Source organism: Bufo gargarizans, chromosome 2, assembly GCF_014858855.1.
Source record: "Bufo gargarizans isolate SCDJY-AF-19 chromosome 2, ASM1485885v1, whole genome shotgun sequence".
Lineage (NCBI taxonomy): Eukaryota > Metazoa > Chordata > Amphibia > Anura > Bufonidae > Bufo > Bufo gargarizans.
In genome coordinates, this window is record NC_058081.1 from 518,353,475 (window position 1) to 518,366,657 (window position 13,183).

Here is a 13,183-nt window from a genome sequence, read left to right on the forward strand (position 1 = left end):
CCAGGCTGCAGACTCCATAGACATTCTTTTACTTTTTCAAGCTGAGATGACTTTTACCTTAAGGATGATTTCTAAAGTAAAAATGCTAGTGAACACGTAATCAGCATTTCCTAGAATCTGAAAGACAGAGCAGAGCGTTGTTAGTGCAGGTGGTGAGAGTGGCAGACAGGGGGCAGTGGTGTGTTAGCGCTGAGTATAGATGGAGAGGGTGATACGGTCAGGGTCTGTTACCTTCAAAGCAATCTCAACGGTGAAAATGATGGTGAAAACTATATCAAAATAAAAGAGGACCTGGAAAACACAAAGACGATGAACCGGGCCGGGAGTACTGCAAAAACCTTAGAGGGCTGGGTTCTAGTCACAATGCCATAGTACTAAAGAGGAAATACAGCAGTGATAATAGTATAATAATGTCACTGCATGTGAACAATGACCCATTAGGGAGTAATTCAGCATTAAATAGACTGCATGGGGGAGATTTAGCTTTTAGTTTGCACCAGAAAAGTGGCGTCTTTTTAAAAAGTCGTGGTGGTTTTTACGCCGCCCTCACCACTGTTGTGAAAGGGTGTGGCAAGGACAGGAAGAGTGACTTGCCACCCACAATGACAAATTCATCTTAATTTTAAGCCAGAAATTTCTATTTAGGTGCATGGACTGTTGCCCTGTCATACATTAGGTGCATCCTTCAGCAGTGCAGGGGATATCAGGACGGGCGCAGAAAGTGCCCGTCTTGATAAATCTCGCCCTATTACTTTTTCTTGGTCATAGAGGTTTTTTTCGGTCATAGAACATTCTTTTCAGACTTTTTTCCCTATTGTGAAGTCTATGGGAAAATATCTGAAAAAAAACCCACTGCATCCAGAGCATGGTGCGTCAAAAAAAAAAAAGCCAAGGCAGCAAAAAATGACCAAAATTGTCTTAAAACGCCACTACAAAAAAAAATAACTGTTTGTATAGCATTTTATAATGTCCTATTGGCAAGCGTCTGACATCTAGCCACCGTGTTATTTTGCTCCATCAAAAAATGCATTTAAAAAGCGGTATTTAAAAAAAAAAAAAAAGATTTGGGGGAGATCTATCAAGACCGGCTTGATATTCCTTGCGCTGCTGGAGGATGCGCCTAAGTTATGTTGAAGCGCATCCTCTAGAAATCTACAGCAGCTCGGAGAAAACTGGTGTAAATGAAGATACATTTGTCACTGCGGCTGCCATGTCTTTTTTGCCCTTGCCCCGCTTTCTCTCTGAAAAGGGGCGATGTAAAAAACACCACTTGCAGCCATTTTTGTAAAAAGTTGCAAACACACAGTTTGTAACGTTTTAACGCCACTTTTCTGGTGCAAACCGAATGATAAATGTCCACCACAGTATAAAATCACAATCCGATGACTCTAAATAAATTCATTATGGGAAAAGTCCATTGCAATTTACCAAGATAGAATCAAATCCAAGATTTTCTCGTTAGAGTCATTTTACTTCCTGTTGGCCTCGGGGACAAAACAAAAGACAATTTAAAGGACTATCTAAGGACAGAGTGAGAATGACATGGATTCTAAAGGGTTACTGATGGTGAGTGGAATAAGAAAATCGCCATTGCTGGATGTTAGAATTTATTACAAAGCTAAAGGGAACTAGTCCTGCTCACACTGCTGAGGCCTTGTTTCAGTGTATTAGTGCAGGGAAGAACAATCAGACTCCAGGAAAGGTAAAAGATTTGTTCTGTTGATTTGTTCAGAGGATTTTCCACACTGGTACACTGTGACAGGCTTTCTGTCTCTGAATGTAAACCATGCAAGTTTCCATTCATTGACAGAGATCATGAAAGTAGTGAGGAAGAGAAACACCAAGGAGGATATTTATTAAGATAAGCGTTTTACATGCTGTTCCTAATCTATTCCCTGCCATCAGATGTGCCACAATTATTTAAAGGTGCACACCATGTGCCAGACCTGAAATCGACACAGCAAGGAACCTGATGCAGATTTTAGGTGTTATCTATTCTACTTTACTGGTGTACAGTAGATTATATGTGCCAGGCTATGCCTAGCGCCGCATCGGCCACTCTGCCCACATTTTGGAAAAGTGGAGCATGTGCCTGAAAGCCCCGAAAAAAACTGAAGAATTTTGTCTGGTTACCCCCAGACGAAGGTATGCCCGAAACACGCGATGGGATCTCGCGCACCATTGACCACGATTGCAAATGGGTGAGTTTGAATATTGGTATTATACTCAGGTCTGGACACAGTTATTACTATTTATTCCTGGCCCTATTTGTAGCTACGTTGTTTACAGAGTACTATCTCAGTGGGTCTAGGCCAGACCATACATTATACTGTAATTAGAGATGAGCAAATTTTTTAAAAATTCGATTCGGCCGGTTCGCTGAATTTAAAAAAAAGATTAGCTTCAATCCGAATTGCGTAAAAAAACGGCTATTTCCAGGCTGCAGAAAGCCTTTATAGGGTGTAGAACACTGTGCCTTGCAGTAACACGCATAGAGAGTCTGCTGTGGTAGTGAAATAATACTGTGAGTCCGTATGACATGCAGGTTGGGCAGTCACGGGACTAACACTGACCAAATAACTCAAGTATGAACTCAGCCTTACAGGTCGATGTTACTGCCACGGTGTGTCCGGGTCCTCTGTCTTGTCTTCCTCATTGCTCTGTAGCTCCTCTGGCTGCTCCTGCTCGTCCTCTCTTGTGAGCTAAATAGAAAAACCACCCATTTGGCTACACATAGCCTGTGCTCCAATGTCCTCCTCCCCTCCACTTCCAGTTCAGCCCCCTCAGGGCTCATGTGGCCGTGAGATTGAGGCGCCACGTCTCCTGTCCCCTGACCAGCCATTGTTACCACCATCTGTTCCAGGACATGAAGCAGTGGAATGATGTTGTTCATGCCGTAGTCCTGGCGACTGACAAATAACGTGGCCGCCTCAAAGGGCCTGAGAAAACGGCAGATGTCATGCATGAGCTGCCACTGGCTGACATCGAAGTTACACAGTGGAGTATTCCTATCCTCTTGCATCATCAAGAAATCGTTAATGGCCTTTCTCTGTTCATATAGTTGGTCCATGATATGGAGGGTTGAATTCCAATGGGTGGAAACGTCGCATATCAGCCTATGTTGGGGGATGCCGTTCTGCCACTGCAGCTCAAGGAGGGTGTGCTTTGCGGTGTATGAGTAGCTGAAGTGCTTGCAAAGTTTCCTGCCGATTTTTAGGATGTCTTGCAGATGGGTGGAAGACTTCAGGAACCGCTTGACAACCAAATTGAACACGTGTGCCATGCATCGCGCAAGGCTCAGCCTTCCTTGACGCAGCGCCGACACCATGTTCTTCTCATTGTCGGTCAGCATGGTACCGATTTTCAGTTGACACGGACAAAGCCAGGATTCTATTTCTTGATGCATCACACGGAGCAGTTCCTCCCCTGTGTGACTCCGTTCACCAAGGCAAACCAGGTGCAGAACAGCATGACACCGCCGTACCCTGCACATGTGGTATGCTGGAGGGGCACTGTGACTTGTCCCTGCAGTGGAGGCTGAGGACACGGTTGAGGAGGCAGAGGCGGACATTGTCACAGGACCAAGGGTGTGACAAAGTGGAGGCGGAAACTGTGTCATCTGGCCAAGTTGCTGGTGTGGCTGTACAGGAAACACATTCACCCAGTGGGCCGTAAAGGACATGTACTGTCCTTGACCGTAGTTACAGCTCCACATAGCGGCGCTGCCGTGCACTTTAGCAGACACTGACAGGCTCAAGGACTGGCCCACCTTCTGTTCTACATATTTGTGCAGGGCTGGTACTGCCTTTTTCGCAAAGAAATGACGGCTTGGGACTCTCCACCTCGGCTCGGCACAAGCCATCAGTTCTCTGAAAGGTGCACAGTCCACCACTTGGAAAGGAAGGGACTGCAGAACCAGCAACTTGGACAGGAGCACGTTTAACTTCTGTGCCGTTGGATGCGTGCACGCATACTGTTGTCTCTTGGCAATCGCTTTGGTGATCTATTGCTGACGGAATGACTGGCGAGGATTAGGAGGAGAAGGAGCAAGAGCATCTGGATCAGCAGAAGATGGGAATGACAGACAGCTGCCTTCGGCTGAGGTGGTGGAGGCTTGACTGTCTGGGAGCAGGCTGGACCACCACATCGGAGCAACGGTTCTCCCAGGACACTGCATGGCGATGCTGCATATGTTGACGCAGGGCCGTAGTGCCAACATTAGCACCCTGGCCACTCTTCACCTTCTGCCCACATATTCTACATGTGGCCATGTTAACCTCCTCTGGCAGCTTAATAAAAAACTGCCACACCACCGAGTAGGTGATTTTCCCACCAACAGTCCACACTGACTGCTACCGCCGCTGTCTCCCTGAACCCCTGCAACACTACTTCCCAGGCAGGTAGGCTGCTGCGAAGCAGGTGGTCTACCCCGGGCATGTTTGGCTCCTGACCTGAAACTGCTGCCACCCTGCTGACTCTCAGTCATGCTACCATGCAGCTGGCTCAGCCGCTGCCACACAGGCAAGCTTCCACCCTCTTCTCCTGATGATGATGAAGCCCCTTCTGCACCAGGCTCCCAAGTGCGATCGGCTTCATCATCATCATCAAGTAGTGTCTGCACGTCACTGATGTCCTCCTCAACGGTCTCTGCGTCAGGAGCCTGACCGCAAGCAACACAAGCTCCTGCGCCACTCTCCTCATCACTACTTGCCCGCCTAGCGGAGGAAGCGGCGGATGTCTCCTGCAGATCTTGGCTGGGCAGTAGCTGCTGTCTGTCCTCTAGTAGCTCGTCCTCGCTGTATAGTGGAGCTGAGTCCACAGCATACAATACTTCCCTGGCTGAGGGAACAGCAAAGGACAGAGGCAGGTTGAGGACAGGTGAGGGAACAGGTTCTGCTCCTAGGCCTTGCCAAATAAGGGTTGTGTCTGACGAACCCACCGACTGTTGGCTGGGGGTGTCTGATGTCACTAGGGATGACGTGGATGACCGAGTTAACCAATCAAGAACCACTGGGTTGCTGGTCAAGACACGACCGCTAGATGACACCAGGAGCTCAGGCCTCTCGCTGCGACTCCTGCTGCCACGCCCCCTTACTCTGCTGCGACCTGTGCCAGAAACATTCAGGCCTCTGCCACTCCTCTGTGCATAACCTGGCACTTCTCTGCCTGACATACTTGTAGCTAAACTACACAAATTAAACGGAAATTAAAACACCCCTAAAAGCGATGAATATATTTTTCTTTTTATACTAAAATAGTCCACTAAATGCTTTCACCACAATTAACTGCAGAAATGCACTGAGAATATATTTTTCTTGTTGTACTGAAATACGACCCTATATGCTTTGACCCCAAAAACTCAAGAGTGAAGTGCGTATATATATTTCTTCAAGTACTGAAATACGCCCCTATACGCTTTCAACATAAATAACTGCAGAAGTGAAATGCGTATATATTTTTCTTGTAGTACTGAATAAGATACTAAGATATAAGCCACTAAAGGCTTTAACATAACACTTGCAGCCCAATAACAAAAAGCTGGAATGACAGAGCTGTCTATAGACTATTTGGATCCCCAAATAATCGTTCCCTGCACTTGTAAATCACTTTCCTATCAATGTCCCTAGCGCCTTCTGACGTCTCTCCCTGCAGTAAGATGCAGTGAAATGATTCCTATCCTTTCCCTGCACTTATAAATATATTTTTCTGTCTTTTTTTTCCCACAATCGTTTTTCCACTTGGTGTCCCTAGCGCCTTCCCACGTCTGTCCCTGCACTCTGAACGCTGGAAAATGTCTGACTGTAAGATGGACGACGTATTTATAGGGCTGTGACGTCACAGGGCTGGCTGGCTACATGCAGACATGTCAATCTGGGTGATCCCGCCTTCCCAGAGTTCCTTGCCCCATATCCTCATTCCTCACACATGTAGCCACCATTTTAGGAAAATTGTGATTCGTTACCACGAAACGCGAGGAAATTCGCATTAGTTGCGGATCAAATTTTTCCTGAAATTCGGATCGAATTCCACTTCGTCAGCTTCGATTCGCTCATCTCTAATTATAATATATACACCTTTCCATATTCACCCCTATTTGTAAATGATGTGGTCTCTGGAGGATGCTTTTTCTGCCACCTGCCCTTGCATCATCTGATTTTTAATAAAAACTTTTTATATGTCATTTGTATACACAATAAAGCTTTATTATATTTAGTGGGTACTGTTTTGGGCTTGTTTCTTCTTTGTAGGTTGTTTAGAATTTTGCGCAAGCAGGGTATATACGCCAAACCTTATAACTTTCTGACACTGTTTTGGGGCATACAGGGAAAGATAAATGTCTCCTAAATCCGTTAGTAAATCCAGATGGGATCAAGAAAACAGAGCAATGGCGGAGTGACGCCTCTGCCTTGCTGATGCCCATGGGGGATTGGTTCCTGTGCTGCAGGACTGATGTCATGTTGACAATCACTGTAGCCAATTAGCGGTCACACGTGCGGATGTGACATCAGTCAGTTATAATAGCACATGCAGCTACTGTCACACAATTTCCCACAACTAGTTTTTTTTTTTTTAAATCTCCGACAACCCCTTAAATAATTATTTAGACCTTAGGGCAGGGATTGACACTTTTCAACCCTATAAAATAACATGGGGGAAGTTCTTATGTGGAGTATTTTCGGTCAGACTGTTCCGCCATGTAGCACCTTAGCAGGGGCTACTTTTTTTATTATTATGATAGTATTTTTTTTATTATTAACGCTGTCCATGTGATCAGTGCTCTTTTCTGAACACTTTGCTCATTGAGTCTGTGATGATTGAGGAGGTAGAAAAAAAAAATGCGTCACCTTCTTGGTGTCCGCCTGTTAGCTAAAAGCAGTCAATAATTGGTTAACCTACTAACTCTATAGACAGACAGTATTGTAGAAAGGTGGCGATTTCATGGCACACACTTGTACACCTATGAGCGGTGCAAATCTACAAGGTTTTTGCCTCCTATATCCATTTTAGCTTTGTAATAAAATACGAATATGTCGCAGCAAAGATGGTTCCCTTCGGTTGATGTGATGGGGTGGGAGGGGTCAGGTTGGATCTCCCATACCCCAGACAAGAGGAGACATTGTGCATACTTGATTCCTGAAGGAAGTGTGCCGTACAGGGTCTTCTGCGGCCAACGAGATGCTGCTCAGGAGGATGAAGAAGAGGATCAGGTTAGTGAAGATGTTATTGTTGACAATTCTGTGGCAATGGAGTCGGAACCTGTAAATGGAAAGAAGACGATGGGTTAAACTGCAATCTGCAAAGGCTAGAAACTACCTAGCATATTCCTATTAAAACAAACTAAAGAAAAAAATTGAGCCAAGCAGTTCCCAGGTGTTTACTGATCATCAAGGGCCTTGATCTAATTAAACAAGGATAGAAGGAGCTGACCCAATTCCCGGAGGTGAAAGAAGTACGAGGACAGCAAAGTCACAGCATTTGGAGCATCACAGCACAGAAACACCAAAAGAGCTGTTACCAAAGCTCTACCGGCAAAGATCCAGCAGAACCAGCGGTCAATAGACAGCTATCGTGTATGACCAGCTTAGGACATTTGTGGCATTTCCATAAGATATGCCATAAATGTCTAAAAGATACTAAAGAACACAAACTTCTCCAGAACTGGGTCCACTGACCCAAGTCCTGCTGTGGTGGCTTCTCATGTGTGGCTCTCTCCATTCACTTCTATAGGAGTTCCAAAAAGGCATGAATGGCTGTTTTCAGAATTCCTATTAAAGAGGATGTCTGAGTGTTTATTAAGGCTCCATTCACACGTCCGTGGTGTGTTGCGGACCCGCAAATTGCGGGTCCACAACACACCCGCCCGGCACCTCTATAGAAATGCCTATTCTTGTCTGCAGCTGTTCTATCTTTAGCGGAGCTGCGGACCCGAAGAATGAATGGGTCCGCACCCGTTCCGCAAAATTGCGGAACGGATGCAGAACCATTTTGCGGACGTGTGAATGGAGCCTAATACTGATGACCATCAGTATCTGACCAGTGGGGGTCCGACTCCTGGAACTCCCATTGCTCAGCTGTTTGAAGAGGATAGGTCATCAGTATTAAACACTCAGGCAACCCCTTTAAAATAAGAGAGAGAGAGAGAGAGAGACGAGCATGTGTGACCACCTCTCCATTCACTATGACTGGGGCATGGGGGTTGTTCTGTGAACATGCCATAAATGTTGCATATGGGAAAACTCTTTTAATAACATCTGATTTAAATTCAACGACCAAAATAGATGGCATTACTTGTTATCCGCTCGGAAAATGAAGAATGCAGTGGCCTCGGGCATGGGTACTGCTTTTTCCTTGATGTGCAATTCAGAAAGAGGACGAGGTCGAGGACCAACAGGCATCTCAGGTTCTTCCTCTTCCTCTTCACCTGAGAAAGCACATTAACATTATGAGTTGAGACAATGATATAGAGAAGCATGTGATGTCCTGAATCTCCATTGAAATGTTAGCTTTGTTAAATTGAAGAGGTTCCATGAAGTAATGTTAAGTTCTCTCATGACTATGATCTTCTCAGAAGTATTTGTAATACATTGGAAGGTCTCTTTTCACCGGGATTCCCCCTTAGGGAGCTGCATACGATTCTTTTATAACATCTTCTGTGTAATATCCACAGTTCAACCACCACTGAAAACATCTGTGGGGCTCCGCAACAGAGCCCTTTCTGACTCCCAAAGTAGTCATGTCTATTATTAAATTCATAATAGTTATATTACCTGGGTTGTCATTGCTGCCGGGGAAAGAAGATTTCTCATCGTTCTCATGAGATGGATATTCCTCCACGTTGATCTGAACTCAAGAGACATAAATGTTTAATTACACAGAATACAAGTCCCACATTTAAAGGTACATGCCAGCAAAACATATGCTCTATGTTATACCTAGTGATGGGTCTGAGGGGGCAGTGCACGACTGAGGGTTTCAAAGATCTAAGAGAGAACCCTTGTGTCATGCACCACCCACTCAGACCCTGAGACATGAGCCAAGGAACTTAGTGCTGCGACTGGCTAACAGCAATCAGTGCGTGTGACGCCATGCACACCTTGGTTGCTGGTGGAGACTCTCCATCTGCCGTGATTGCCTTCAGCTCTATCTTTTCTTTGTTCTCCTCCAGGGCTGGCACAGGTGACTTTCCTATGGTGTCATTGTCTTGCTTTTTCTCCGGGCTGGCCGTTCTAAAGAGCATAAACAAGATGGGGTTATACCTTGTGGTGATGAATCAGGGCCGGACTGGCCATAGAACCTACAGAGAAATTTCCTGGCGGGCTGATGCCCACGTGGCCACCCAAGCCCTCTTCTTTGCCGCTGGCCGGGAACATAATGATCTGATGCTGTCGGCAGTAATTAACACAGGGAACATCAGGCACTTATGTACCTGGAGGGTGAACACAGGGACCCTTCTGAATTCAATTGAATCTTTGTCCTGAGGATGGTGATACAGTTGAATATTGCGACAGCCCATGGCTCCCTGCTGTCCACAGGCCACTATATGAAACGGTGTATAAAAAGAGCAGGGACACAGACATCTCAGGCCGTAGGCTGGAAAAGTCCTGGTGACTTGGATCGGAACTCAGGTATTTTTTTTTTCTTTTATTTCTTTGTCCACTTGGGCGGCATACTACTGGGGGCACTATAGGGGTCATTACTAGGGGGAGTCTGGGCAGCATGCTTAAAGTAGGGTTGTCTTGGTGTTGTGGCCCACATCTCACCTGCTAAGCCCCCTGCTCCATTCCTAATTAGAGACAATTGAAGGAGGAGGGAAGAACGTGGCCAACACAGTGAGACAGCTGCTGGGGCAGTATATTGTGCTGTGGTATTTGGTTCTGCTGGACCTCGCCTATGTGTATTGTCCCCACCAACCTGTGTTGCCCTATCTTCTGCCAATTTGAACCTGCCTACAACACGGGACCACTTTTAGGTTGTTTTCAAGGGCCACTTTAAGCTCCCAGTCTGTGCATGATGAGGATATATTAACTTATTCACTTTACTAAAGCCCATTAGAGTGAATACAAGAACATCCCATTGTAATTATTCAGGAGTCAGACTGTAATGATAAATGTACAGTATTTGGGCCCCTGCTTAGCAGCAAATCTGTAACCTGTTGTGTCTCACCTGAGGTTGTCACAGAGGCACAGATTGCCAGGGAGAGGAATTTACCAGCCTGATCCAGCACTACAGTGCTTATTCCTGATTTAGTACTTATGTTCTATTTTTTTTTTTATATATATATATATATATATTAGTTATGGGAAGTAGGAGTAATAATTTAAAAGAAAGAGAGAATATTAGATGAAAGAGCTTGTGAGATTCCTTGCCAAACCCACCGAGCCAATTTCTTTCTCTCCTTCTCTTCCTCCTCCTCCTTCTGAGCTGACGTCAGACTCTCGGCATCAGCCAGATTATCAACAGCAATGGCCAAGAAGACATTCAGGAGGATATCTGTTTGACATTAAGGAACTCAGACACAGATTCAGAGCTGCCAGTAGCATCTGCGAACAATGCAACAGCTTCTCTTTAATACCAGGAATGGAAACCAGCACCAGGATAGGTCTGGACTGTGACCATGTAATTAAGCAGCGGCACCAGGATAGGTCTGGACTGTGACCATGTAATGAAGCAGCGGCACCAGGATAGGTCTGGACTGTGACAATGTAATGAAGCAGTGATGCTGAGCAGCATTTTACTCTTTAAAGGTGGCTGAGTAACTCTGCAAATCATTTACTAATCTTGAGTCATAATACATCATGCCTCATACTCAAGTCACACCCAAAGCTGTATTCAGAATTCTAGTCCATTTGCCTCTCAGACTCTATGACCTTATATCTTATTGCTGCCCCCTGTTGGTTAAAAATCTACGATGCTTTGTGAAAGATACAGTTGTAGTTCCCCAGACCTGGGGGTACTACAATTCTATATACAGGTATTGTTTTATATTGTTAAGAATTGTGTTGTATTTTGTATGCTATGTCCGCAACTACCAGTACGGTTATGGATGGCATGGGTTAACTAGGGGCAGGGCTAATCCCCTTGTTCCTCCCTTCTTGGTAGGAGTGGGAGTTCCTGTTAAGCAAAAGTGTGCAGAGGAAGCACAAGTCAGAGCTCCTGTTTCTAAAGAGGTTCTCCGGTGAAATGAACTTGATCAAATACTCAAGTGAATCCTTGAGAAGAAAAAACAGCTAAGTCCAGCATTTGAAGGTGAGGGACCACAGCTAAGACACCCATCACCCAGAACATACTAGGCCAGTACAACCAAAGTGGTAAATTTCAGTCATCCAACCTGCCTCCATAATCTGTACAGGTGCCAGAGAAAAACTGCCCTCAAAATCTGCTGCTATTGAATGTATTTGAAGTTCTATGTTGCACTTAGTAAAAAAGACCTCTGGCCTTAAGGTACTTTCACACTTGCGTTGTTGGATTCGTCGCCGGAACTGCCTGCCGGATCCATAAATCTGTATACAAACAGATACCGGATCCGTCTAACAAATGCACTGCAATACCGGATCCATCTCCTTGGTTGTCATCCGGCAAAACGGATCCGGTATTTATCCGGTATTTATCTTTTTCACATTTTTAACCTCCTCCCGTCACACTAACGCCGAAAGGCGTCATCTCTGCGGCGCTCCCAGGTCACACTAACGCCGATTGGCGTCATCTCGCGTGAGCCGAGATTTCCTGTGAACGCGCGCTCACAGGAGCGTGCGTTCACAGGATTGCGCAGTTCACAAGTTCATCTGCAGCCTGCCGGCCGCGATCATTGGCTGGCAGGCTGTGGATTTTTGAATCGGCCAATGAAATGGTTATGTCAGACGCTATTTTGAAAATAGCGTCTGATATAACTCCTGCCTGGTCCTCTGGTGGTCCCTTTTGCTTGGATCGACCACCAGAGGATACAGGCAGCTCAGTAAGTAGCACCAAACACCACACTACACATTAGATATTACCCTGTCATTTATTTAACCCCTTATTTAGCTCCTGATCACCCATATTAGACACCCTGATCACCCTGATCACCCCCTTATCCACCCCCCTGTCATTGATCACCCCCCCTGTTAGGGTCCCTTATCACCGCCAGGTAGTTAGCTACTTGTTAGGTAGTTAGCGCCCACCGCACCGCAGTCACCGATTAGTCGCTGATTAGCGTCATCGCTGTCGCTAATCAGCACTAGTACCATATAGTATCTGTAAGTGATCAATACTGATCGCAATCAGATCTATATAAGTACATTAGGGTCACCTTAGGTTCTACAAAAAACGCAGTGTTCGCCCGATCAGGCCTGATCTTGTGCGCACACTTGCGTTCAGTCCGCCCCACCGCAGTGACAGAATTTTATTTTTTCTGATCACTGCAAAAACCGTAAAATCGCTGCGCCGCTATAAAAGATCACTTTTGAGCTTTTTGGATCTTTATTAGCGATCGCAGCTTTACTTCGCAAGCACTCCTTTTTACTAAGCAGGTTTGCTCTTTTTCCTGGGTAGTCTCAGAGGAATACCCCCTAAATTTAGTGAACCCAAAATGTCAAACAAGGGGTATTCCGCTGAAGAGGCCTACAGGATTCTGACCGTGATGGATGAAAGCGATGGGGACGCCTTATCCGCTGAATCCAGTGGTTCAGAATATGAACCTGTAGACAGCAGTGGCACTCTAACGGCTAGTGAGGATGACGAGGTAGAGGTCCCTGCTACGGCCAGACGTACCCGATCCCATGTAAGAGTTCTGCCTACCCTGCATGATGATCCTCATTTGCAGCAGAGTGGTGCTAGCGCTGATCTTGTTTATGGTGCGGCATACACCAGCAGCGCAGCACAGCCTGGACCTTCTACCAGCACTGCCGTAGTCCCTGGTGAAGTGGCGAGCACCAGAAGGGCAGTTCCAGCTGGTACGGTGGCACGTGCAATAACTCCCCCGTCACAGCCACCGCGTTCACAGGTCCGTAGAACCCTTAGTCTCCCAGAGGTGCTGGCAAATCCTAATTGGCAATCCCCTGATTCCGCCGCACCCGTACTGCCCCCTTTCACCGCCCAGTCTGGAGTTCGCGTGGAGACGGCTCATTTAGGATCGGCCCTTCAGTTTTTTGAGCTGTTCTTCACCGCGGATCTCTATGACCTAGTTGTGGCTGAAACCAACCGCTAC

The 13,183-nt window shown here is 46.1% G+C and overlaps 1 protein-coding gene across 1 annotated transcript in view; it reads right to left on the reverse strand.

Moving 5' to 3' along the window:
• Window positions 1-13,183, reverse strand: part of CACNA1C (calcium voltage-gated channel subunit alpha1 C) — a 562,571-nt gene that overhangs the window by 113,840 nt on the left and 435,548 nt on the right. The window contains 6 exon segments of the mRNA XM_044281366.1: window positions 58-117; window positions 7,128-7,257; window positions 8,290-8,422; window positions 8,769-8,841; window positions 9,095-9,227; window positions 10,377-10,491. Of these exon segments, the coding sequence (XP_044137301.1) occupies window positions 58-117; window positions 7,128-7,257; window positions 8,290-8,422; window positions 8,769-8,841; window positions 9,095-9,227; window positions 10,377-10,491 (644 nt within the window).